This window comes from Cryptosporidium bovis (genome assembly GCF_009768925.1).
Source record: "Cryptosporidium bovis isolate 45015 chromosome Unknown contig_18, whole genome shotgun sequence".
Taxonomy (NCBI): Eukaryota; Apicomplexa; class Conoidasida; order Eucoccidiorida; family Cryptosporidiidae; genus Cryptosporidium; species Cryptosporidium bovis.
The window spans coordinates 90,590-115,742 of record NW_027125013.1 but is presented as its reverse complement, the minus strand read 5'-3'; the positions used below and the strand labels follow the sequence as shown (position 1 = coordinate 115,742).

General features: G+C 34.7%; 5 protein-coding genes across 5 annotated transcripts; 3 read left to right on the top strand and 2 right to left on the bottom strand.

The window, feature by feature from the left end:
* Positions 1 to 604: 604 nt before the first annotated feature.
* FG379_000908 (large having a MATH plus possible UBC hydrolase plus type I pseurousyn plus hexapeptide) lies at positions 605 to 13,369 on the top strand (the record flags this gene model as incomplete). The annotated part of the gene is made up of 1 exon (XM_067326318.1): positions 605 to 13,369. The coding sequence occupies one exon, from the start codon at positions 605 to 607 to the stop codon at positions 13,367 to 13,369; it is 12,765 nt and encodes a 4,254-aa protein (XP_067184526.1).
* A 709-nt stretch (positions 13,370 to 14,078) lies between these two features.
* FG379_000907 (uncharacterized protein) lies at positions 14,079 to 16,073 on the top strand (the record flags this gene model as incomplete). Its single annotated transcript, XM_067326317.1, has 1 exon — positions 14,079 to 16,073. One exon carries the CDS (start codon positions 14,079 to 14,081, stop codon positions 16,071 to 16,073), a length of 1,995 nt encoding a protein of 664 aa, XP_067184525.1.
* Positions 16,074 to 16,683: 610 nt separating this feature from the next.
* Positions 16,684 to 22,455, top strand: FG379_000905 (putative low complexity; the record flags this gene model as incomplete). The annotated part of the gene is made up of 1 exon (XM_067326315.1): positions 16,684 to 22,455. The coding sequence occupies one exon, from the start codon at positions 16,684 to 16,686 to the stop codon at positions 22,453 to 22,455; it is 5,772 nt and encodes a 1,923-aa protein (XP_067184523.1).
* Positions 22,456 to 23,059: 604 nt separating this feature from the next.
* FG379_000904 (ribosomal S5) lies at positions 23,060 to 23,650 on the bottom strand (the record flags this gene model as incomplete). The annotated part of the gene is made up of 1 exon (XM_067326314.1): positions 23,060 to 23,650. The coding sequence occupies one exon, from the start codon at positions 23,648 to 23,650 to the stop codon at positions 23,060 to 23,062; it is 591 nt and encodes a 196-aa protein (XP_067184522.1).
* Positions 23,651 to 24,138: 488 nt separating this feature from the next.
* FG379_000903 (phosphoglycerate mutase domain) lies at positions 24,139 to 25,044 on the bottom strand (the record flags this gene model as incomplete). Its single annotated transcript, XM_067326313.1, has 1 exon — positions 24,139 to 25,044. The coding sequence occupies one exon, from the start codon at positions 25,042 to 25,044 to the stop codon at positions 24,139 to 24,141; it is 906 nt and encodes a 301-aa protein (XP_067184521.1).
* Between the last annotated feature and the right edge of the window lie 109 nt (positions 25,045 to 25,153).

The window sequence follows — 25,153 nt, the reverse complement described above, 5'->3', positions numbered from 1 at the left end:
TATAACCAACTTATACAGAAGCTATACTCAAGAACAAAATAAATGTAAATGCACTCACATATAAACGTACATACGAAGTATACATACATAAATCTGCATAAACAAATACATTTCAAACCTCTATACCATATTCATCCGGTTTAACTAGACACTATCAAGTTTAAAAAAGGTGACATTTATAAAAAGTCAGCGACATACATTAAATCAAGACTCGCAACTATTAACCATATTTACATATTGATATACAATTGTAAATAATAATTCTAAATAGGATTACAAGGAAAAATACTCCGTTTAAAGTAGTATACAAGTATACATCAACAACGTTATCTGTTTATTTATTTGTCAAAATAACTAATACGCAAAAAATACTAATTACTATTATTGTTAGAGTCAATATTTAAATGAGTACCGAGCAATCGCAAAGGCGCGTGCGGGAATTTCTTAAAAGACACCCCTCTAGGATGTGAGCGTAGGAGAGAATACCGAGAAAATCTGAGATAAATAATTTAAAAAAATAATAATAGACCATATATGAATTAAAGGTTGAAGTAAATAACTTTGTAGACTTCCAAAAGGTTTAAATATACCTACTTGGGGTCAAATGGGTTGCAAAGATGATCCCGAAGACCTTCAGGACGTCCTTTACGATAAGTCACTGCTTAGGGACCTAAGGCCGACAGAAGTTGAAATACAGCCGCATTCTGCTTTGGAAGAATCGAGTTTGGACTACTATGACAAAGTTTCACGTTCTAGTTGTCATTTTGGCAAGGTGTACAGTGGTTTGTATCCGGTAGGGCCAAGACTCCCAAACTTTTCAACGAATACAAGAAGGAGTCGTTATTCCAGTTCATACAACGAAGATGAATACAGTTCAAGTTCAGCTGCAAGTAATCTAGTTGGTAACAATGATATGATAGGTTCTGGAAATATGCTTGAATCTTCCAGTAATACTGGAAGTAGTAATAATAGTGGATCTAGTACTTCGTCGGGTCAAAACTCCTGCGCAGGGATAGGTGTAGGTATTAATGGGAATGCAAGTAGTTTCGGAAACAATAAGGGTTCAATTGATGGAGGTGTTGCTGGTAATGGTAATACATGTTGCAGTGGAAATGTCGGAACTTCCGACGATAAGATGTATATTGACTTTCCAATAAGAAATTTTTGGAAGATTGCAAAAACTCCAATTGACATGGAGTCACCACAAATAGGTTATTGTAGAGGATTTTATTACAGATTGTTGGTTCATCCAAGAGGAGGGAGCTGCAACGATTCGGAAAATAGTTATTTAAGCGTATTTTTAGAAGCCCTTTACCACGAATCTTATCCTGATGATTGGGTTTTCCCAAATGTCCGTTTTCAACTCTCAGTTGTTAACTTTTTGGACCCGAAAGCAAATATAACTTCATGGGCTCACTGGACCTTTTCCCACGATGCAATGAGTAGAGGATGGCATAAAATGGTTTCTCATGCAAGGCTTACAAAATCAGCGGGTTTTGTTGACGAAGAGGGAACGGTTCTTATAAGAGGAAGAGCAGAACCACCATTTCCGAGGATTTGGTCTCGTTCCCCGAAATGCAGGCCTTGGAATATATGGGGTACTCTTCCATATAGAAATGCATCTACAATGACCACTGTTTCTCAGTTTAAACACTGCATTGAAGGTAATATGTCAAAAAATGGAGGTAAAAGTTATAAAGACAGAGAGTATGATGTTGGTGATGACGATGATGTTATTGATGAGTATGACAACAATGAATATGATGAAGATGGTGAGTATAGGAATGACAGTTCTGAATCTCCTTTCTCACCATCTTGTTCTTCAGGTTCTCTTGGTTCTATGAACACTAACCTTTGTCCGTTTCATGAAATGGCGGAGAAGAACAATAGAGGACTAACAAAATACCCTATTCATTCTTCAGACTCTACAGGTATGTCAATTTCAGAGGTCTACGGTGTTCCTCCACTTCCAACGATATTGCCAAATAACCAGTACAACAATAATTCATCACTAGTATTTAATGGAAGTAATTTACCAATGGGAAATGGTATAGCGAACGTAATGGGTTCTCCAGGTCCACTTTCAATAATGGACAGGCTTCTTTGGTCGAGTAGCAATTTGTTTGTTCCCACCGTGAAATCTCACTTAAACGTCGATTTTGTCCCTGCCTTTGTACATCTTCTTTACCACATTAAAGAATTTAGAAGAGCAGTTTTCACTTGGAACTCCAATAAAATTATAAATAGGAGCAACAATTCATCCGGGAAAAATTCTTCATCCTATCAATCACAGGAAAAGAATTCTGATCGATTAAAGAGACCCGATACAACTAATTCAAACAGCTCACAAACATCCATTATAGAAGCTCTTCAAAAAACATTTGCTTATATGACTCTTTGGCCAATAGCATATTCCGTTAAAAGATCAATTAGACACAATTGGCAAGAAAGGATTGCAACTGATCCTACTATAATTGATGGTTGGTGTAACTCTTCTCGTTGTTGTAAATGTGGTGGTGAGAACTTTTTTAAGGACAGAAGTGTTGTTAGTCATTCATCTTCACAAAAACAAAATAATTCTTATGCTGATACTGGAAACGTTTCTTCTGAAGAGTATGGAGAACTGGAGTGTTCTAGATGCAAATTACCACCCCCTCCAAATTGTTCTAAGGTAATGAAGGCTCTTTATATGAATGATTTACAAAGAATAGACGTATCAGACCCTCTTATGCGCTTTCATTGTTTTGTATTTGGAGCAATTTACCTGGAGTCTGCACATACGATTCTGCAAATAGCGGCGCATCACAGAAAGTCTCTTCCAGGAGGTGGTAGTGGCAACAATAGTAACAGCAGCAATAGTTCAAGAGATAACCAGAACTCTCCTATGGGACCTAACAGAAAAGCTGTTTATTTGGACAATAATACGAATCAATTTTTTGAAGCACCCGAAAAAAAGGCAAACGACAATGATAATAATAGTGGATTTTCAATATCGTCTATATTTGAGTTAGAAGAAGATTTAAGAGTCCCTACAGAATTTGACAATACCTGTAGAGTGTTGTTTTCAAGCGTAGCTGAGGACGGCGGAGACTGTTTCTCTGACTATTCTACTTGTTGTTTGCGAGCTAAACACGTTCATTCAATTCCAAAGGCAATCGAACAATATGCAGGAAGGTTTAAGAGGTTTCCAGAGACACTTTTTATCTACTTTACTCCTCCTAAAAATGCCAAGAAAGGGGAGTTGTTTGATGTTCCTTTCCGTCTGGAGGCCTCGTTCCTATTAGAGGGTTCTACTCCTTTGACTGCTAGTTGCAACGGCGGTGTTGGACAAACGGATGGTTCTAATTTTAATCAGGTTGGTTTTGATGGCAACGTAAATCAAAAAAATGTTGGTACTGGTGGTGTTTCTGGTACTATGAAGAATCAAAAAACGAATAAAAATGATAATGAGAGTGCTGTAAATGTGGGACCTTCTGAAAAGATTAATTTGACTAATAGCAAGAGAACCAACTTTTTATTATCCGTTTTTAACAAAAAGGCAGAACTGGAAGGAACGGGACTAGAAGAATATGAAAATAGCTGCAATGAGGATTCTTTGTCAAAAAATATTAAAAATAATTTAGACAAGACATCGGAGTCGTCCGTAGTTGAAACAAAAGCACTTGGGAGTATCAACAATGATGGTTGTTCGGATTCTGAAGGTGTGGTTTATGAGAACAATGGTGAAAAAAGCGACTCGAATATTAATGTTTTAAGTCAAGATGGGAAATTAAATGTGAAAACCAAAAACGAAGATTCAGATGTAAATAACGAAGAAAATTCCAATGACGATGAGTGTTCTTTAGATTATGGTTCGGAGGAGGGGGAAGTTGAAGGTTTTGATAATCATGATGTTTCAATACAATTGGATTCCTTATTGGATGATGCAAGCGGGCGAAAATACAATGGAAAGTCACCTAACTCAGATAGTAATTTCTTCGGATCATCAAGTCAGTATCTGGAGAAATGGTATTCACTCTATGGTGTTATAATCAGAGAAGGAGACGGTTCTGGAGGCACAGGAGGTGGAATTGGTGGTGCACCCGGGAGAAGTTTACATCAATTGCTCATTCGTCCGGAAGAAGATGGTCCTTGGTTTAGAGTGTGTGATGGTTTAATTGAAAGACTAATACCTAAAATAGAATTTACAGAATGGAAATGTCATGGTGGTTTCTTTTGTGCAGCAGCAGTTTATGTTGCAGAGGATTATATAGACTCAATAGCAGCAGGTGATGTATTGGCAGATTGCGATTTAAAATCTATAAATCCTGAATTGTATCAAGATACACTAGATATTCTAGAAGTTACAGAAGAGGAATTGCAATATATACCGTCGTGGGTGTCCACACAAGCAGCTTCTAACAGTCCTGGAAATACAGTGAGTAGTATAACAAATAACATAACAGGTGGTAATGGTAACAATGTAGATGGTAGTAATCACACTGAAGGAAGTTGCAACCATTTTGATGTTCCTACATCAGAATTAGATCAAATATCTATGTGTGTGGACATTGCAAATGTAACAGTTTGCGACTCAACGACTTGTGTATTTGGACATCCGTTGATGGATTCAGGACTATCAATAGATCCAAATGCTCTTTGGACTCTTGTTGATTTTAGATGGGGTTGGCCACAGGTAAACAACCATTTTCAGTTGCAAGAACCACTAATTCAGGCCTTTTCGGTAGATCCTTGCATGATTATTTCGGGAAAGACTGTTTTCACTCAGTCAGCGCAAGCGTTTTTTGACTCACTTATGTCTGGACGTCCACTTAAACATTCAGTAGCTAAGTTTTGGGGGCTTATATTGGAAACAATGTTTGGTCCTGATTTGGATCCAAAGGATCTTTTATCGGTATTAAATGTGGTTCCTCACTTGAGAGTTTTAACAAATTCAGTCTTTTCAGATATAAAGAAGCTTCTTAATGAATTTGATGTTCCAGAGGAAGAGGAGGACTACATTTTATCTGAGTCTGAACTTTTCCTATTGCTAACAGAGCCAGGATCTTCAGGTGCGGCAAACAAGATCCAAACGTGTCAGGGACAAGTTGTTGATGCTATAGATGGGAATAATGCTGAGAATAAGGATTCTGTTGATGGTGTTAGTGCTTTAGATGTATTATCAGCAACACAAGCTGGTCAAGACGAAAAGAGTAATAAGAAGTGTCAATTAACGCTACAAACAAAATTTAATAATCCCGTTCCAAATGCAGTACTTACAGGTTGCGTAACGAGTTTACCCTCTTCTATATATGAAAATTCGTTGTTGTTAGTAAACAGGTTGCACAGTATTTTATGGCCTTATTTGCTTCAATTTGCATATGATTTATTACCGGTAACTATAACTATGCGTTTAAAAAGACTTTTATTCAAGAATAGCGATGATTTGCTTTTCGATCCGAGACTCACTCCTGAAGACCTTTGTGCGAGATTCTTAACAGAATCAAAGTTTTTACTGGAGTCTAGTTGTTGTCCGCTCAACTTGATTAGATTTTGCGATAACAAACAGCTATTTAGTGCAGCCATAAACCAAGTGTTAGCTGCTCTAGAGTCGGCAAATTTGGGATGTGTTCCTGGACCAGGTGGGGCAGGGGGAACCGGATCCTCTTCTTGTTCAATAACGTGTCCGACTAATAGAATGATAGATCGTTTCACAAGTGAAGTAGGGAGTTCACATTTTGTGATCCCCATAGTGGTCTATATTATGCAAGTTGCACTCACTTCATTTACCTATAGGGCTTCATTGAAACTGGAGCAACATCATTACATTGAACAAATTAAGATCCAAAACACAATTAGTAACGGAAATGGGGAGGTTTTGCCAGTTGAAAACAATTTCAATTTATCAAAAAGACTTATTTTGCCCTTTTCGTTAACCCATCTTGGTAATGCAAATGGACAGTGTGCAAAAACACAGAATGGAGTTACTTCAGGAACAAGAGATCACACTCCCTCTAAACAATCAAATAAGAAAAAGAGTTCCTCTTCAAGTAAAAGTTCTTCGGGTTTAGGAGGATCTGGGGGAAACGGCAACAGTGGATCCGTTTATGTAAATCCATTGTCAGAAGCCATACAACATTTACAAGTAAACCAGGTTGCGTTTAGTTATGTTGACCCGTACGTATTTATTCCGCTTCACAGCTTTCACGTTGTTTCTTCCCCGTTGTTAGTTGGTATTATATTTGAACATGACCTTATTGGAAGAGACTCTTTTGCATCTGAGAGCAATTTATGTGCATCAAGAGTGTTGTATGTAAACAGACTTGCCACAGTAAGACATCTCTATAATGCGATAAGGAAGATCCTCTATCTTCAGTTTTTAGATACCAAAATAGGAGGTAGTTTGAATGAGTCTGCTTTAGATCATTCTCCAATAGATACCCCCCAGTCCAGAAACAGTATATTTGGTGTTGCGTCAACAACTTCTGTTGATGGTGTTACTTGCCATAACAACTACCCTGGACAAAACTTTATTGGAGGTGCTACACAACAATGCTTGATCCAAGGTCTGCAACAAACTAACTCCTCTTCTGGAAAGCACGGCAAAAGCAAGAATTCAATGAATTTTTCATCCATTCAAGATATTGACAACAATCCAGACTCTAGTTGGGTTCCTAACAATCCCCTAGACGTGTTTTGTCTTTATTCCTTACGTCCAGATACAGATCCCACAAGGAGAGGAAGGCTTGTGTATACATATATGCATCCGAATGACTTTTTGGAACACCATTACTATTGTCCACTGAAATCAAATTATATTACATTTTGTGATGTCGCAGTGTTATTGTGTGTGCCACCGGAGCTCAAGCTGCAACCACCACCACAATCTACAAGTAACCAGATGAACTCCGTGCTAGCATCTTCCATCTCAACAGGTGCATCTGCCTCGATTCTTGTTCCTGGAGGAGGTGGTAATGTAAGCAATTTCATCAACGGTGCTGCACAAGCATCCTCTTCTCAAATAACAGGGGAGTCTAACGAATTGTATTTGCCACATTTGTACTCTTGTCCAAGCCGAATAGCACATTCAACAACATGTAATGGTTCGAGAGCAATAAATCAAACGGTTCCGAGATTATTTTCAAATATGTTTAGAGCAAAGTTGATAGATCCATTATGGTCGAATACAAAGTTTCCGATGAACGACGATTCAATAGCTCCTTTACTTATATTTAAATGGTTTGATCCAAACACTCTTAACATAACTTTGTTAAGTGCTTCCATTTGCGAGGCCAGGAAGTCTCTCAGGGACTGTATTGCAACCTGGGTTTTTCCAAGAGCTAGAAAAATGGGACTCATTTCGAAAAGTGCGAGCAAAGAGACGCCTAGTGCAGAGGACTATATGGTTATGGAGGAATGCCATGTTAGAGTTTGTCAGAATGTGAGGAGGTGGACATCCTCTATTAAAAAAATAAACAGAACTACTGGAGATGTATTTATTATTCAGAAAAGAGGTACAAACGGCCAAAATTCACAGCCTTCTATAACAGAATGTCCTTTCATTTCCCCTTTTATCTCAGCGGCTCTTTCCACCAATTCTTATTCAACTATTTTTGAGGATCTTCCATCAACTTTTACACGAGACGAACTTTTGACCATTATTTCGAGTATGAATTCAAAGAGGCTTTCGAACTTTGGGATTTTCAATGCAACACCACCGATTATCAAGGGATTTTGCGGTCCAGATTCACCAATTTCTGGTGGAATTGGTGTATCTGGCATGGGTGGGTTCGGACATCTGGGTGCCATTGGAAGCCTTGCTGGATTTTCTCCAGACCCTAATGGTATTGCTGGCGTTGTTGCTTCCAGTGGAAAGGGGGCAAATTTAGGTGGAGGAAATAGCAAGAATGGTGGCATTACTGCAAATGTCGTCGCCTCGGGAGTTGGAAATAACGCATTAAATGGAGGGATAGGTTTTGGAATAGGAACAGGTGGAGTTTTTGACATTAAAAAAGGTCATCCAGCTTTTGAAAAACTACTGCAAAACCCTTCCTCGGTAGCTGCCATGGCTGCAGCATCCACTCTTTGCGGGAGTGATGATCCTAGCAAAATCTCTGTTTCATCCCTTATAACGGAAAATTCTGACCGTGGAGGTTTATCTGGAGCTAAGTCGAATTTGGAAGACGTAGATGGAATGTTTGTGGCTCCAATAGATTACTTAGACATCAACTCTAAACACAATCTAGCAAGTTACAAAGTTTCCCCAGATGACTTATCACGTACCCTTAAATCAACTGCTGCTGGATACATTGGAGGAAATCTTTTAGGAAAATCATTTTATTCGTCAGCTGCTCCTGTTAATTCATCTTCTGTTCACAGAAAAGATGGGGCCGTTGGAATTGGCATAGGAAGTGCTGGAATAGGAATTGGAAGTATTGTAGGGGGGAAAGGAAGCGGAGGCGTTACTACTACTAATGCCGTAGGAGGACCACTGGGTCTAGCAGATGACGGCAAAAAGAACCCTCAAAATTCAAGTCCTAGCCAAAATGTTGACATAACTAGTAGCGTCTCATCTGTTTCAAAAAAGAAGAAAAAGTCGTCAAAGAAACTTCCTGGAATTCCTTCACTCCAAAAATCCAGCATTGTTAAGGCTCTAAATGCGCAAAGAAGATTGGAGTCACAAAGTATAAAATCTTCAGAACAAGAGGCAGTTATAACAAATTTGAATGAGGACAGTATTGTTAAAGATGAAGAGAGATTCAAGACAGAATCATCTCCTTTAGCATTAAAAGAATCTGAAATTGATGTTTCGGTATCTGGAAAGCAAAAAACAGACAATGAATTTGATATTGGCAACTCGGTAAACATTAAAAGCAGCCAAGTGGTCTGTAAAAATAATGAGGAGGGTATTGAAGTTACTAGTGATGCAGCTATTACTTTCAATAATACTGACAACAATCTCAACACAAATACAAGTACCGGAGTCAATACTAATCAAGAAAATAATAGTGAAACCGGGAAAGAAACTTCTGATTCATTGTCACTCAATACAGAAAACAGAAAAGAACAAGTAGACAGCAGTGTTGACAGAAAGACGATGGATTCAAGAAAAGAGAGGTTTTTAAGTGTTCCAGATGAGTTGTACAATATAACTGTCAACTCTGTTTCAAATGACTCGTTTAGTGTTTCGAACTTAATAAGTCAAATACTCGAGTTGACAATCCAAAAATATGCGGAGTATTACGTATCATCGTTATTTGGGAAATTTGACGTTGAGAAGAAAAGTCTAGGTGAAAGAAATTATGAAGAGTCATATTTATCATTTTCGAATTGGATGAGAGGTTTTGGTGATTTACTGAATAATATGACTTTGATAGGGAATAACAAAAAGGTTGACATTCAAACATTGCAAAGAGAGGTTATACAGTACATTAAAAGATATCTTTCGAACGAAACAAATTTACACTATCTAACTGGTATAGAAAATCAAATTAAATCCGAGTTGACAAAAACAATGAGATCCAATGAATTAAATGAACATGAAAATAGAAGGGATAAAGAAATAAGGATGTACAAGATAGTCTTGCCTTTGCAAATAAGGATAGTTATTTCATTCACGAAATACCTTATTTCTAAAATTGGTTTTTTACCTTCATCAATAATTGAGTTATATTTGGGCCTGCTTCCTAAAACAGACTATGTTAAGGCAAACTCACTTATTAAGTCAACAGGATACAAATCTGTCAAGTCAATAATAATACTTTGTTACTTCTTTTACATATTTGATATTAAAGATGCCATGAACACGATATCTACAATGCAAGGAGTAAAAGGTGTGGAAAATCTTTTAATTAGAATAACATCATTTTGCATTGGTTTGAAGCAGTATACGACAAAGAATTTTGTAGATGATAATATATCAATGTTTGAATACCAATGCCCAGATTGGATATCATCACTGAGAATAACTGACAAACTAAGTATATACGAGGAAATAATTAAACTTACGATAGTAAGCTCATGTGAATACTTTTCTTCAAAATCAAATTCTATTGTATCACAAAGTAAAAAAACTTTGGATCTTATTCAGTACATAGAAAGCATTATTTTGTTTAATGATATAGATGACTTTACTTATGAGAAATCTCAACTAGACGAAATGAGAAAGGTCGGAAAGGAGGTTCCTGAAATACTTCTTAATGAACGAAACTGGTGCGTCATTTTTAAACCTCCATTTTGGTATTGTTCATACAGTTGTGGCAACAAAGGAATTAGTTTTGAGGATGCGCTTAACAGTGGAAGAATGGAGAGCATTTACCACTATCTTCGTGAAAAATGCTTTTTATTAAATGACTCAAATTCCATTTACAATAATGAGAATAGTGACATTATTGACGGCAACTCTTACTCTGAATTATTCGGAGTTAAGTTTGGTGTTGATATCGGAGCTCCTGTATTGTTTTTCAAAAACAGAAATCTTATGAACGTTTACATAAAGAATGTTGAGAATTTATCAAAAATGCAATTTCAATTTTCCTTTCTTTGCCATGGACAGATGCAGAATACATCCGACACCAATATATCCATATCCAACATAGTATGCAACTCTGCTAACAGAATATTTTCAAAGTGTCTTTCTTCAGATGGTACTGAGAGTATAGCGAAATATAGCGTTTGCCAACATCTAAAGTTTAAAAATTACAAAGGTGGTTCTCCTTCAACCTTTTCTCTTTGTACTTGTACAACGAAATTGGGAAACGTAAATAAAATAAGAACATATATGCATCAAATTGGTCACACTATTGTAGGTGATACGAAGTACCTTGGGCAAAAACAATTGAATTTAGACAGAAAATATTTCCCAAATATGTTCTTTTACTGCACTCACTTTGAATTCCCAAATCCCGATTTGGAAATCCAAAATAAGCTTTTAGATAATAACGAGATGATACAAGTATTTTCTCCTGTACCAAGGGAGGTGATGGAATTACTGGAAAATGACTTTGAGAGCACAGAGAGATTTAGAGATATGCATAGTTGTTCATTTTATAGAGACTTTATTGACAGCAATGAAATACTAAACACCACCAGTGACAATATTGGCGTTGTAAAACAAGATGAAAAACAAGATGCTGCAGACGATGATGAAACAAAAGATGAGGATTTCGAGGACAGGGGAACACCACCAATAGACGCTCCTGAGAATTTGTTAAAAACTGTTTCCGATGGAGTTGAGAATTGTGAACGGGGTGTATTACAGGGGAATATTTCATGTGAGAATAACGTTCATGATAATGATCATAAGGTTAGAAGGGAAGAAAGAAAGGAGTGCGAGAAAAGAGGGAGGGAAAAGAGGGACGATAAGCGAATAAGCGATGAAAAACGTTCCGGAATCTCTTACTTATTTGGAAATTCAAACAGTGAATTCGCTAGTTCACAAAGCATTGTTAGTCAAACTAATACAATTATTGAAGTCGATAGAAATGACCCACAGAATGTAGATGATGGACTTGATTTAAATGAAGTGAACTATGACAGAAAGAATATCCCGGTTTCTGGTGGTAATAAAAATAACATTAGGAGCTGTAAAGATATTAATAGAAAGAAGGATGGTGCGTCACTGCCTCTTGACTTACTTAATCTGCAAAGTCCCTCTTTTAACTTTTCAATTCCATTAAGTTTTTACGAGAATGGTGATGAGTTTGATAGAGACACTTCTAATATATCAAACACTTTGATATCTTCGCTCCCTGGATTGGGATTTGGACTTACACCGTTTTTAGGGATGCCTAATTCTCAATACGCTGTTACAGGTAACAATACTTGTCATGTACAAAATACACCCGGAGTTGGGAATGGAACCGGAAATGCAATTGGAGGAGGTTTAAACATAAACAATAGTATTATTGACAGTTTTAATGGCGTAAACGACTGTAGCAGTGTCAATTCTGGTATGAGTTCTTCCAACATCAATGTCAACAGTTTTTACTGCTCATCACCATACATCTTAACTGCTCCAACAACCTCAGACAATAATAATATTGGTAACAGTGCCTCAGGTATCGTTAATTTGCCGGATCAGTTCTCAGGATCAACCTTTGACTCTTCACTGACTGCTTCAACGAACAACACTAATATTGCAATAAAGAATGTATTTGGGAGCAACAGTGGCGGAGGAGAAAGTATTGGGACAAATAATATTGGATTTACAGGCACTGTAGGTGGTGTATTGGGAGTTGGTGGTGTGCAACAACAGCAACTACTGCAACACCAATCTGTTTCTCAATACCCTCAGCACGTGAACATGTTGCAAAACAATAGTAACATTAGAAGTATGATGAGTCAGCAACATGTGAACAACACTAGTAATGGTGGGAGCCACCTCCTTGCTGTGAATACGCATCCAAGCTTGGTTTCCTGTCTTTCTGAGATAAACAACATTGGAAACTTTGGAAAGAATCCATTCGGGCACATTCAACAAGGAATGATGCATAATAATAATGTTAATACTGGTGTTAACGATGACCTGATGCTTATGGGGTCCGAAGGTGTTAAAGTCAATACTTCAGTATCATCAACAAATACTAACAGTGGTGGTAGTGCGACAAGTGTGTTGAATGCTAATTCCGTTCCTTTTAGAATTGGTCTCCAAGGACAAAGGCAGATCCAGCAGCCATCACATCATTTAATGGGAATAAGCAATTACTTATCTGATGGTGTAAATAGCGCAGCTCACATTAACAATAATACAAGTGGTAGTAATAGTACTGGGAGCATTTTAAACAGTCTTGCAGGTCAGAGTATCAACGTTGAGATTGCAAGTGGTGGAAATAGCGGCGTAATTGGTTCGATGCATAATAACTTAAGCTCTGGAACAAAACAAATCTGGAACCAACAAGGACCACAAATTCAGAATAACGATGCTATTAGTGGGAGGTGGGGATGTGTGGACAACTTTTGGAATAGCTTGGGAGCTGGAAACGAAGTAAATGGACATATAATGAATACTTGGGGAGGAGGAATGCAAGGACAATTACAGGGTCAAATACCTTCCCAGCAACACCAGCCCTCCATATTCACAACAATGCCTTCAGAAAAACAGCACTCTGCAGCTCCTATGTCTTCTCTCCCATCAACAGTAACAATGCTTGGAGGTGACCTTAACAAAGTAAATATGCAGCAAAAACACAATTTAATTACTCAAGGCATTTTGACGAACACGAACGGTGGTTTAGTCCCCCCGGCTATTCACCACGATTTCACTAATAATCACACTTCTCTAAATAGCTTTCACCAAGGATTTGATTATTATCAACAAAGTAGAAAGAATTCCGAAGGAAATTCGGAGTCAATTAACACAAGGAAACCTCCATTTAATTCCTTCATTTGATTGACTGTATATAATACTAATAATAATAATAATAATGAAATGAAGATGTACCACAGGTGTTAGTTTTTGAAATTAAATATTGAATTATTACTATTATTATTTTTTCAAATTGATGCATTAATTTAATTATTTTTTATTTAACTTTGTGTAGTGTAAATGTATTGACTGGGTTTATGTTTGTCTAGTAAATCAGACAAATCATTTTGTGTAACTTAGTACATTTCATAACAATTCCCTGACTAAGGTGTCGTTAAATTTGTACCATGTTGTTATCGAATTGACGCCATATAACTACTTAAATCGTAACTATAGTGGTGTTCTTGCACTTATAATGTACTTTTCCCAATCCCTCCACTACTTATTGAAAGCAAACTACAATTTCTGCATTAAAATAATTGAGCTGCATTTCTAGATTGGAAATGCCATGTATTTTACTATTGGGCGCCGGCCCCACAGATTTAGAATTGTTGTACACTTAAGGTTAAATGAAGGAATATAGTGAATATATTTCCAGGGAATAAAGAGTAAATGAAATAAAAAGTAGTACAATATTGAAAATATAAGGATAAATAGTGAATAGGTGAACACACTACTACTATTGTATTTTTCCAGTTAACTGTGTTAATTAGAAGTACAGTTTTTTTAACATAATTATTTAATAATTTAAATTTGATGACAGGCTTGTATGAGTAAAGCTTAATTTCAAAGTATGAAGGAAGCTCAGTTCGGAATAAAGTCACTTGTTTTTGGATCAGAAACTGTTAAAAGAGGTTTAGATGTTCTAACAAGCATAAATAATACAATAGATGGTTTAAATAACAATACGAGAGAGCCTGGAATTAATGCAATTACGACGACAAGAGAACCAAGTTTAGTTGGAAGTAATGAAACGGTTAGAAAAGAGGTCGGTCAAATTTATGGAAGATTGATGAAAGAATTAAGATTGATCCAAATAAATTGTGGTGATTTAAACTCGATGGGAAAATTGGAGATCGAATCAATAAATTCGAATGTTAACTTTTCAGAACTAGATATAAAGTGGAGAAGAAAATACGGTGAGAACTTTATAGATATTCCAAATATAGAACAAAATCAAAGAGTGTACGATTTAACGGCAGATGATATAGGAACAATAATATTAGTAGAGATAAAACCAAAAATAGAAACGGAAGATAAATTAAATATAACATATGGTGAATTGGGCCCTATTTGCATAGATGATTCAACGAGGAAGTCGCTTCTAAATTCAATAAGATCTGGAATAGTTAGATTTCCAGTGAAATTACTTGGAAATGAATACGATATATTATTTGATCCTAAAAAAAACAATTATTTAGATAGTTTAAATTCAATGGAATTAATTAGAGATTTGTTAGTTATAACAACAGAAGACGTTAAGGTTTTAAGGGACGGTATGAGTTCGAGTATTGGACTTAATGCAGAAAAGAGAACTGAATGGTCAGCAAAGTACTTTGGAGGCAACATACAGGTTATACTTGATACGAACAATCATTGTGAATTTACATTGATTTCTGGAAATGATTTGCATAAACAAAGTATTAGGGTCAAGGCAACTAGCAAAAATTCTAGGGATATATTAACACTAACTATTAGATGTTTAAATGCGAAACACTTAATTTCAGTAGAAACAATATTAAAATGTACGCTATGGAGTAATATATTGGATTCTAGATTTGGTACTCACAAGGGCGCACATAATAACATAAATGATAATGAAACAAATGACTATATTAAATTAGACATATTAAGTTACACAACTAAGCTTGAGGAGGACATAGTTGACTTGTTATATAAAGAGAAAAAACATATTGAAGACAAGAACAAAATAAAAAATGAAAAACTAATTCTTGAGAATGAACTTTCCGAAACAATTTCTGCTTATCAAGGAATTATATCACAAATAAATATTCAAGATAAAAAAGAAGAGAAATGTGGTGATATTCAATCAAATAACGATTCAGTATACGAGTCTAAAAAAGGCGAGAATAATGTTTTCAATACAAACAAGAGTTTATTATATGGTTATAATGGTGGAATATATATTTCAAACAACGACAAAGAAACGTCTTCTGAATCAAATAGAAACACTTGTAGTAACTGCAGCAAAAGCATTCTGAGTGAAAACATTAAATTGTCTACAGAAAATGCGAATGCAAAAAAAATTAAAGATATGGAATCTGAAATATTGGAATTAAAAGTTAAACTTGATAATTCAAATCAAGAGAAGGTTGAACTAATTGATAAAGTTGAGAAAAGTAAATTGGAAATTGAAAATATAAATAGTGAATTGGAATTATATAAAAAATACGACTTGAATAATTATAAAGATGAAATACAGAAGATAAGTGAATATCAAGGTAGAATACTTGAACTTGAGTCTCAAAATTCCGAAAAACAAGAGGTGATAAAAAATATTGCAACTGAAAAGTCTAAATTATCAAAAGAACTTTCTAATCTCAAATTCGATTTTAACAGACTTAAAGACCAACACAATCAACTAAACAAGAAATATATTTCTCTAACTATGAATAACAATGGCAGTTTCAATGAGTCTCATTTGAGAGACGAGATCACAAGCTTGAAACAAAAGGTTTTTGATCTTGAAAATTCTAATTCTGAGCTTAATGCTACGATATCTAATCTTAAATATAGGGTCAGAAGATTGGCCATGATTAAATATTAATTATAGTTACCATGTATGTTTATTTATTTCTAAATTTCTTTTATATTGTAAAATTATGAAATAAGAAAACTTATATTTAGTAACCACTCTTTTTGTCTCTAAAGTAGCAGTTAATTTCCCGAATTACGGTTAACACAAAAATCATGAATGCTACATGTCACTTTATACATTTGTTTTAGATCAAATGTAAATGTCTCATATATTCACGAAACAAATGTAACGTTTCAGAGTAAAAAAGTGATTGATGAGAAGCTAATGATATTTAGAGTCTTATAACACATTTTAGCATTAAAATGTCAAGAATTCACTTTGTTGTATTTCTTTAATGTTTAGCAATATTCGGGGTAGATTAAAAAAACATGTAATATTGGCGCCAATCACATCCTCAAGGGGAACTCTAAGTTGTACTTTAAAAATAAATATATGTTTGAGGCAAGAAATTAATGTGCATATTAAAAGGAGTAATTATCTAGTGTATTTACTGTATATTTATGCAGTTTTATTTGTTTAAAGATAAATACTGGTGCAAAATATTGCCAAGGGAAGCAAAACAAGAGATTTTAACACTAATTCAATAAAAACAAGAAATAAAGTTGCAGTGAAAAGTAAGATGAGCAAGGATGACATTCTAAGGGATTATATTAAAAAAGTATTCGTATCCCCAAATGTGGTAGCATTTGGTTCGGAGAAGGCAAGAAACTTTCTAGAGGGTGAGTTTGGATTAACAATATCTTCATTGTTGAGGCCGTTTAGCGTTGAGTCAAGCCAAGAATTTATATGGCCACCGAATAATGAATTAAAAAATAAGTCAAAAACTGAGGAGGGCTGTAAGGATGTAAATTGGGAATCAAGAAGCTGTAGAGAGTGTGTAGGAGATTTTTATTTGAGTAAGGATGCTATACTTAACAAGCCACTCAATAGTAAAAGTATATGGATTCCAAGTAATAAATTGGAAGGTGTTAGAATAACTTTGCAGGAAAATGAAGTGGTTAATGAAAGTTTTGGTATCAAATTCTTATCACTTTGTGATTCATACTGCGGCGACAATTTAAACGGCTCATTAAATGAGTTAGTAGGCAATAGTGGCATGTTGAATTCACTAAGATCATATGATGGATTTGATAAGCTATTTCCATATACTGAAATAGTTTCAAACTTATTAATCAGTAAGGGTGGAAAGCAACTTGAATACGTACTTAAAGAATTTTTTCAATTTAAAATTAATCAAGATGTTAGTGATGACCTAGTACTATACAATAACCAACTGCCATTTTGGTTCAAACGTTGGTTTGATGCATTTAATGAGGAATATAGTTACCTAAATGACAACAATATTACGCAACCTATAGGTGGCATTATATTTGTTGATTTATCTGAGGATGATCCAATTGAATCAATAATAGAAATAACAGATTCACTTAAAACAGGTAAAAACTTTGATAATATTGGTGGAAATTCAAACTATTACATATATGGAAGAAAAGAATTCAGCAATGGAAAGTGTATTCCGCACTATCTCCAGGAATCATACCTTTGTGATTTTCCTTTTGTATATATATTTATAAACGATGAAAACTCAGGCTTTAATTTTATGGAGAATGACCAAAATATAATATCTAGTTTTAAGTTGTCTTTTCCAGACAGTATATGTTACATTTGGAACATCAGAGGTTCAAAAACAAGCGATTTGAATAATAATGAAAGTTCTGTTGTTTTCCCAGGTACTTTTTGCCATCCATTTAAAGAATTCAATAAAACATATGAAGGAAATAGATATTTTCTTCATAATGAGTTGGAACAGTTGAACAGTTTTATAATAGATTCTGTTAAAAATGTGTTCGTACCTTGGCTCGAAACTACTATAAACAGACTTAATAATTACGTTATACAGTCTAGAAAAGGCATCAAAAATCATCTTAGAATTTTATGGAGAAAACCTAGAAATGACTCTAGCAATTCAAATTCGGAAGGACTTCTTTCCACTCTTGGAGTTGGAACTGTATTTAACAATATAGAAGAAAGATCTCAAATATTTGAACACGAAATATCGCTTTTTACATCTAAACATCAGTCTTCTGTTGAAGGCACTGATTTGTTTGGTTCAAATTCTGGAAGCAATGAAACTTATAATAGTGGTAAGAAAACAGCCTCGTCTTCGTCTTTTGTAAGCAATGCTGGAAACAATAATTTATACTATTCAAGCACATCTTTGGAGGGGCAAACGAGATTATTGGCGGATCTATTGCTTCTTTCAGGTTTTTATCAACAGTCTGTTAACTTTTACAAACAAATTCTAACAGAATACAAATTGGATAAGTCGTTTTTACACATTGGCTCTACTTTGTTCTCAATTTCAATTGCTCAGATATTATCTGACGGAGACTTTGAATCGGTTTCAAGTTCGTGTTTCAGTTCGTCAAATTATTTCCAGAGAAACGAGGATGAGTTTGGAAAGTTGCTTTCTATGAAACCTCTTTTTATTGCAGTTATTTACTTGTTTAGTGCATACAGACATGACGAAATCTTATTGACTGATTATGACAATTCACTCAATATAACAAAAAGTTTGATTGAATTGCTTATTAAACTTTCAAATGAATTGCAAAATTCAAACAAAAGATTGAGACCAAGACACCTGTTTTCCATAAATGGCGATTATCTGTCCAAGAACGATATCGATTCCGTTGATATAGATGCAAAATTATGTTCGGTGTTTGGTATACTTAACTTTACTATTTCTATTATTATTAACTTCGTTTCTAGCAATGTAATCTTCAATAATGGAAGTGGTAATGCTAGTCAAAATGGAACGGGAAATAGATTTTACAATTCAATTGGTACACTATACTCAAATAGCCTAAATATGTGTATAGCAAACACTGCTCAGTCCTTTCAGAAAATAAATCTATTTAGTCTATCTTTGCAGAATTATCTGATATTCTTGCACCAAATTAAAAGATTTTCTTATAAGTACATTGAAAAGTATTTCAAAATTCATTCTGCAAGGCTATTTCAAAAGATGTCCATGTTTTCCCAGGCTACGATAATTTACATATCGTTAATTATGGACATCATAAATGAGAGGTTGAACTTAAATCATGAACTTGCGAGTGATTGCAACAACGGAAGCGTTTCATTAAGCAAAGATGAAGAACTTTATTTGAAAAAATTAAATGTAGTAAACTTCTGCTGCTACAATGAATTTATTAACTCGTTTTCAATATATGTTAGCCAAGCCGAATCTAGATCGGAAAGAAACAATGAGTTGTTTAACTCCCCGAGTTCGCAATCGCAACTAAAGATACCTCTTCCAATTTTACTCCCTTTTGGATCTTTATTGATCATAGAGACGGACTCCGATTCATTCTCAAAAACATTTGGAAGGGAAAGTGACATAGTCGTTGATGCTAACTATACTTTTAATTGTGGCTGTAGCAACACTCCGATTATAACAGATTTATTAAAGCAAAACAACTTTTGTAATCACAAATATCATAAAAGGCAAAATGTAACAAAAAATAAGATGCAAAACTCGGTGAAATCCTCTAACAACATCATTGGTGGCGATGAGGACGAATTTTGCTCTTTGGTAGAGAAGATAAACGCCTTATTAGAAGTGGATGTGGGTCTAGATTCGTCTGAGATTTCGGAATTAAAGTCACAATATTTGATCAAAAAACTCAAGTGTATCCATAATCAACATTACATAAACAATTCAACAAGATTTTCAACTATTGGAAAAATGTGTAGTGTTGAATTTTATTTATACAATCCGTTATCTTTTCCAATTAAGTGTGAATCAATGCAATTATGGGGTCATCTTAGAATTCAGGACGGTTCAACAGGAAAAATACACATTTGTAAGGATTCCGATACTACAAGTAAAGATGTTTATGTCGACAACCAGTCTGGTATCGTGTTTTTTGAGAAGACCATTACTTTGGAGCCAAAAGAACTAAAAGTACAGAAACTCTCTGTTCTTCCGCTTGAATCTGGCGAGCTCTTCTTGCTAGGTATTTCGTTCTTTTTAGAAGGAAAAATACCTATTAGGCAAAACTTTAGCACTTGTTCTATTTACTTTGATAAACTTGCAGGAAAATTCAACTTTCAAAATAAATATAATATCCACACCTCGTCCCAATCCAGGGACAATTACGGAATACAAAAGGTCAATATACTAAGTCACTCTCAAGATGTTTCAGTTACGTTTGGTAATATAACCAAAAGTTGCAATGGCGTAACTAAAGATCACCATACTGATCGAGATGATTCACTTCTGTATTCTGGAATTAAATACAATATTCCGATTAAAATAGTGAATCAAATTAAGAATAGCAACGCCAATAAGGATTCTCTGTTACTTGTAATCCCATCATTTAACACCAGTCACTATATAGATGTAAACAACTGTTCTAACGACTATATTATGCTTAATGACAATAATAGTGGTGGGAAAAATTGTGAAGGATTTATATTCAAACTCGCGAATCATGAAGGGGGGATTGGAGTACCTAGTGAATTTATTTTATCAATATGGGTAAATTCAAAGTGTAGAGGGAGCGTTTGTTTTGTGTTGCTAAATTGCAAAAAAACTGGTGATGATCAAAATAACGCTCAAAGTGGCAGCAACAGTAGTCAGCTTCAGAATCAGAGTTCAGGCTTACTCAAAGGGAAGGTGAGTAGATGCATTACATTTGCAAATCTTGGGTTCAATTTTGAGAACTCTATATCCGCTTCGTGTACAGTATTTCCAGGAAAAAATCAAAATGTGAACAAATTGTTACTGAGGATAAAAAACGAGTCTTTAGATGAAATATCCATTTACGACATTTCTTCTTATCCAAGTAAGTGGTTAGCCAGTAACTCGAATTTTGATGAGAACTCTTTTGTCGAAAAGAGAGACTGTAATATAGAAGCAATTCCAAAGATTAGGCTTTCTGTCAAAGATTGTGATGATACAAATAATTTGTTAAATGGTAACTATCATAATTTGTACTTAAGGGGTAATAATCCGAAATTAATGCTAATTAGACCTAATGAAACATTACAACTATTGCTAGATTTGCACAATTTCATTAATTTAAACAAACTCTCGATCATGAATATCGACTTGGTTTTATCTTGGTTATTGACTCAAGACTTTTATGAACATAATAGTGTTGTTGGAAGTCAAACTGAGGGGAATTTAGCTTCACCCAATTGTTTTGGAATGATATGCATTCGTCAAGTTAATTTATCAGATCCGTTCTCAGTAGTTGACATTAGAGACACGTTTAAAGAAAAGCATCAGCCTCTATCTTTGCTTGTGAACACGAGAAACAACACATTGAAAGATTATAAGCAAAAGTGTAATACTAAAGATTGTCTAAACCTCGAATCTTTAGACACAATAGAAGCAAATATATCTGTAATGAATGTTTCATTAGATTCTACAATCATGTGTACAATGGTATGTGACACACACAATCCTCAAGTTGATTACGAACTTGTGCCATCAAAGAACAACAGTAGTAACAAGGTTGACTCTGAAAATGAGTGTATAAGAGTTAAACATAAAAGAATATCATCATCCATCTTGGAGTCCGGTGAGCTAAATTGGGTAGGAACAACTTTGACACACTTTAAACTGGATCCAAGAAACGTAGCAAGCTTCAAGTTAATCTCAATTATTCCCTTTAAAGGGATATTTTCGACAAGTTCAATTAAGGTAATCATGAGAAACAAGATTCCATTTTTTTCGTCCAATAACAAAAATAAAGGTAAAAGCCATAATGGAATTTTATTCAGCAAAAATAAGTTAAATACTTCAGGAGCTGTTTTCGTCTACTATTTAAATTGGAAGCCTGAGATTAATCTTGACGGTTTTAAAAAGAATGAAAATTTTGAATTTCTCAAATTTCAATTGAAAAGCCATATTGATTATCTTGAACACTCCCCCTTTTCATCAAATGTTGGTGGAAAGTATTCTGAGAAAAACAATAGGTTTCTTCCAGCTTATATTGAAAAATCAAAATCAAATAAGGTACAAAAGAAGAATTCGAGACATAGAATTCTAGATACCTATAATAATAGTAATGGTAAATTAATGTCATCGAAAACAAACAATAGTGGTGATAATGCTTTTGACACTTCATTTTACGACGTTAACAATATTAATCACAATATAGCTGAGACATTTCCTAATGGAGTAAACAACGACAATGTTCTTTACTTACTTAATTATTGGATTTACACTGACGAACTAAGTAACTCAAAAGTAGGGGATGTTTTTTCTGTTGGTTTTTCAGCTACTCAAAAATCTAGAAAATTTGAGATTGATTATTTTAAGAAAGACGTTATTCTCCAAAAACCTAGCCAAACACGATATATAATTAGGACTTAATTACATTTGTCTCTTTTACTATTTTTAAATATTTGTATATAAATTTGTGTTTATCACGCTTTTTATGCATTGTTTGCATTAACTATTCAAATACAACGCTAATTTAATAGTTTATTGGCTTTCATTATCCTGGACAACTTATCGCCATGCCAAATAATTCAAGTACTAATTCATTAATTATAAAGTCAACACACAGTAACAAATGTTTAATTAAGGCAATATTACCTCAATTTTACACCTGGCGTAGGATTCATCTGTTGCAACGATGACTTGTTTGAAACAGCAATTGTGCAGCTATGCCTACCAACTGGAGCAACATGTATGCAAATTCCTCCATACCAACCTCAAATTCAATAAACAAAGGTTGAAAAAAACAGGTGAGAAGCTAAAAGCTCAAATGCTTAATGTATCGAAATAAACTAAATGATAAATACATGCAAAGACAATTACGTGAATTTAAGAAAGTTTATTCGGATTAGAAAGATCACATTAACCCTTCATATCCTGGTATACTATCATTCTAATTAAACTAAAAGAGTAGCTTCTTCTTAAGAATACAGTAAAAGTATATCCAGTATCCATCGAATAATAAGACCGGAAGCACTTAACGGTTTGCCTTGGCTACGCGTTCAACCTCGTCTTTTCTCTTAATAGCATAACTATTTGGATTCTCTTTTGCACAATTCATAATCTCATCTGCAAGACATTCGGCTATTGTCTTAATGTTTCTAAATGCCTGATTACGAGCACCGGTACAAATTAGATAAATAGCTTGGTTAACACGCCTTAATGGAGAAACGTCAACAGCTTGACGTCTAACAGCACCTGCAGAACCGATACTTGTAGAATCTTCACGAGCACCTCCATTTTTAACTGCGTCGACAAACACCTGAATTGGATTCTGATCTGTAACGAGATTTATGATGTCAAAAGCAGCACGTACAATGCGAATTGCCTGGTTTTTCTTACCATTATTTCTCCCGTGCATCATTAAAGAACAAACGAGTCTCTCTACTATTGGACACAATGCCTTTCTAAAACGCTTAACTTGGTATCTGCCTGCAGTTATTGGTGCATACACGCAAGCCTTGTCCTTAACGGCAATGTAATCAACTAAAGATAAGTCAGAAACATTGACATCATCATAGGACCATTTTCCAAATAACTTTACATCCGATGTTGAAAAGGTTGCCATTTTATTATTCTCCTATTAAATCCTCTATATATTCCTCAATGACTCTATATAAACTTGAAGAGAATAAAAATATAGATTCCTGTCGACTACTAATATTAAATCTGCTCCTTTTTACTTTATTCTCAATATATAATTGACTTTATTATTATACGTAATTTATCATGTCTTTGTTTTTTCAATATATTTAAATACAAGGCGAGTGTATACTAAAATTCAAAAATAAGGGTATGTAAAGTTGAAGTGCCTATTTAGTTATTAATAAATTAACTATAATATTAATTATTGTATAATAAACGTAAAATTATCACTAGTTCAAATTCGTTCAAAAACACAAGTATATTACTAATAACTAACAGTCAGATAGGTATGTTAAATACAATAATAACCGCATTACAATTTTTTACTCTATTTATTTATATATTAACTCGTCTAGTTTGTCCGTCTCAAGTGGTACCCGCCTTGCGTGGCGCCTTTTCTGAAGATAAATATCAGTTAATATTTTTTATTTTCTCCATATAAGGAAATATTCTAGCAGATTTTCTGAGAGATTCATCTGTAAGATGAGAAGTTGAGTTCCACTTAATGCATATGCACATTCTCGACTTTACTTCTCCTTTCTCCGTACCCCCTGAACTCTTTTTGTCTGGATGAGGATTTTTAACCAGTGATATTTGGCTAATGGCACAATTTTCACATGGAAAGAAAAGAGATTCTTCGCAGGAAGGAAGTGGTTCCCTCTGGAGGAGTTTTTTCATTAACAAATCTTGAAAGAGTCCGTGTGTAATCAGAATGTTCACTCTTCTTTGAGACTCTACTCCGTATTGCGAAATATTATTGTAACTTACTTCCCAAAGCCATTCCGAGACCTTATGTGCTCTTTTGATCGCATCTTTGAAGCTTTCTTGTGGTTTTCCCCACCATCCCTCATCTGTAATATTGTCATCAAGTATAAATTCTGGATACTCTTTCAATATGTCTTGCCTTTTTTTCCCAGTACATGTTCTGTTGTCAACTTCACCTTCATAGCCATGGTTCCTTTTCCCGTGAAATACGCCTCCAACTTCACACAACTCCGCATTTACATAAACTGGACATCCTAATGTTCTTTGTATTTCGAAGGCAGTGTCTAACGATCTCTGCATTGGGGAGCAGTATATCCCTCCAAATATAGGTTCGGTTAGGCACACTTCTTTTTGATCTTCGCCCTGTTGTTGCCAAACCTTGTTGTCTTTAGATGCTAGATATTCTGCTGTTATTTTTGCTTGTTTAAATCCTGTTTCTGTTAAGTGTGGGTCAGGCACTCTTTTATCATTATATTTGTTTTTTGTATCTGTTGAATCATTATTTTTCGTAGAATTATTAAAGGATTCAGCGTGTCTTATAAAAAACCACATTTTATACCTATTTTGTGTTTATATAACTTCTTTCAAGTACTAAAATACGAACTTCAGGTACAATTATTTATAATACTATTTTATAGCACCTTTAATTTGTTGGCAATAA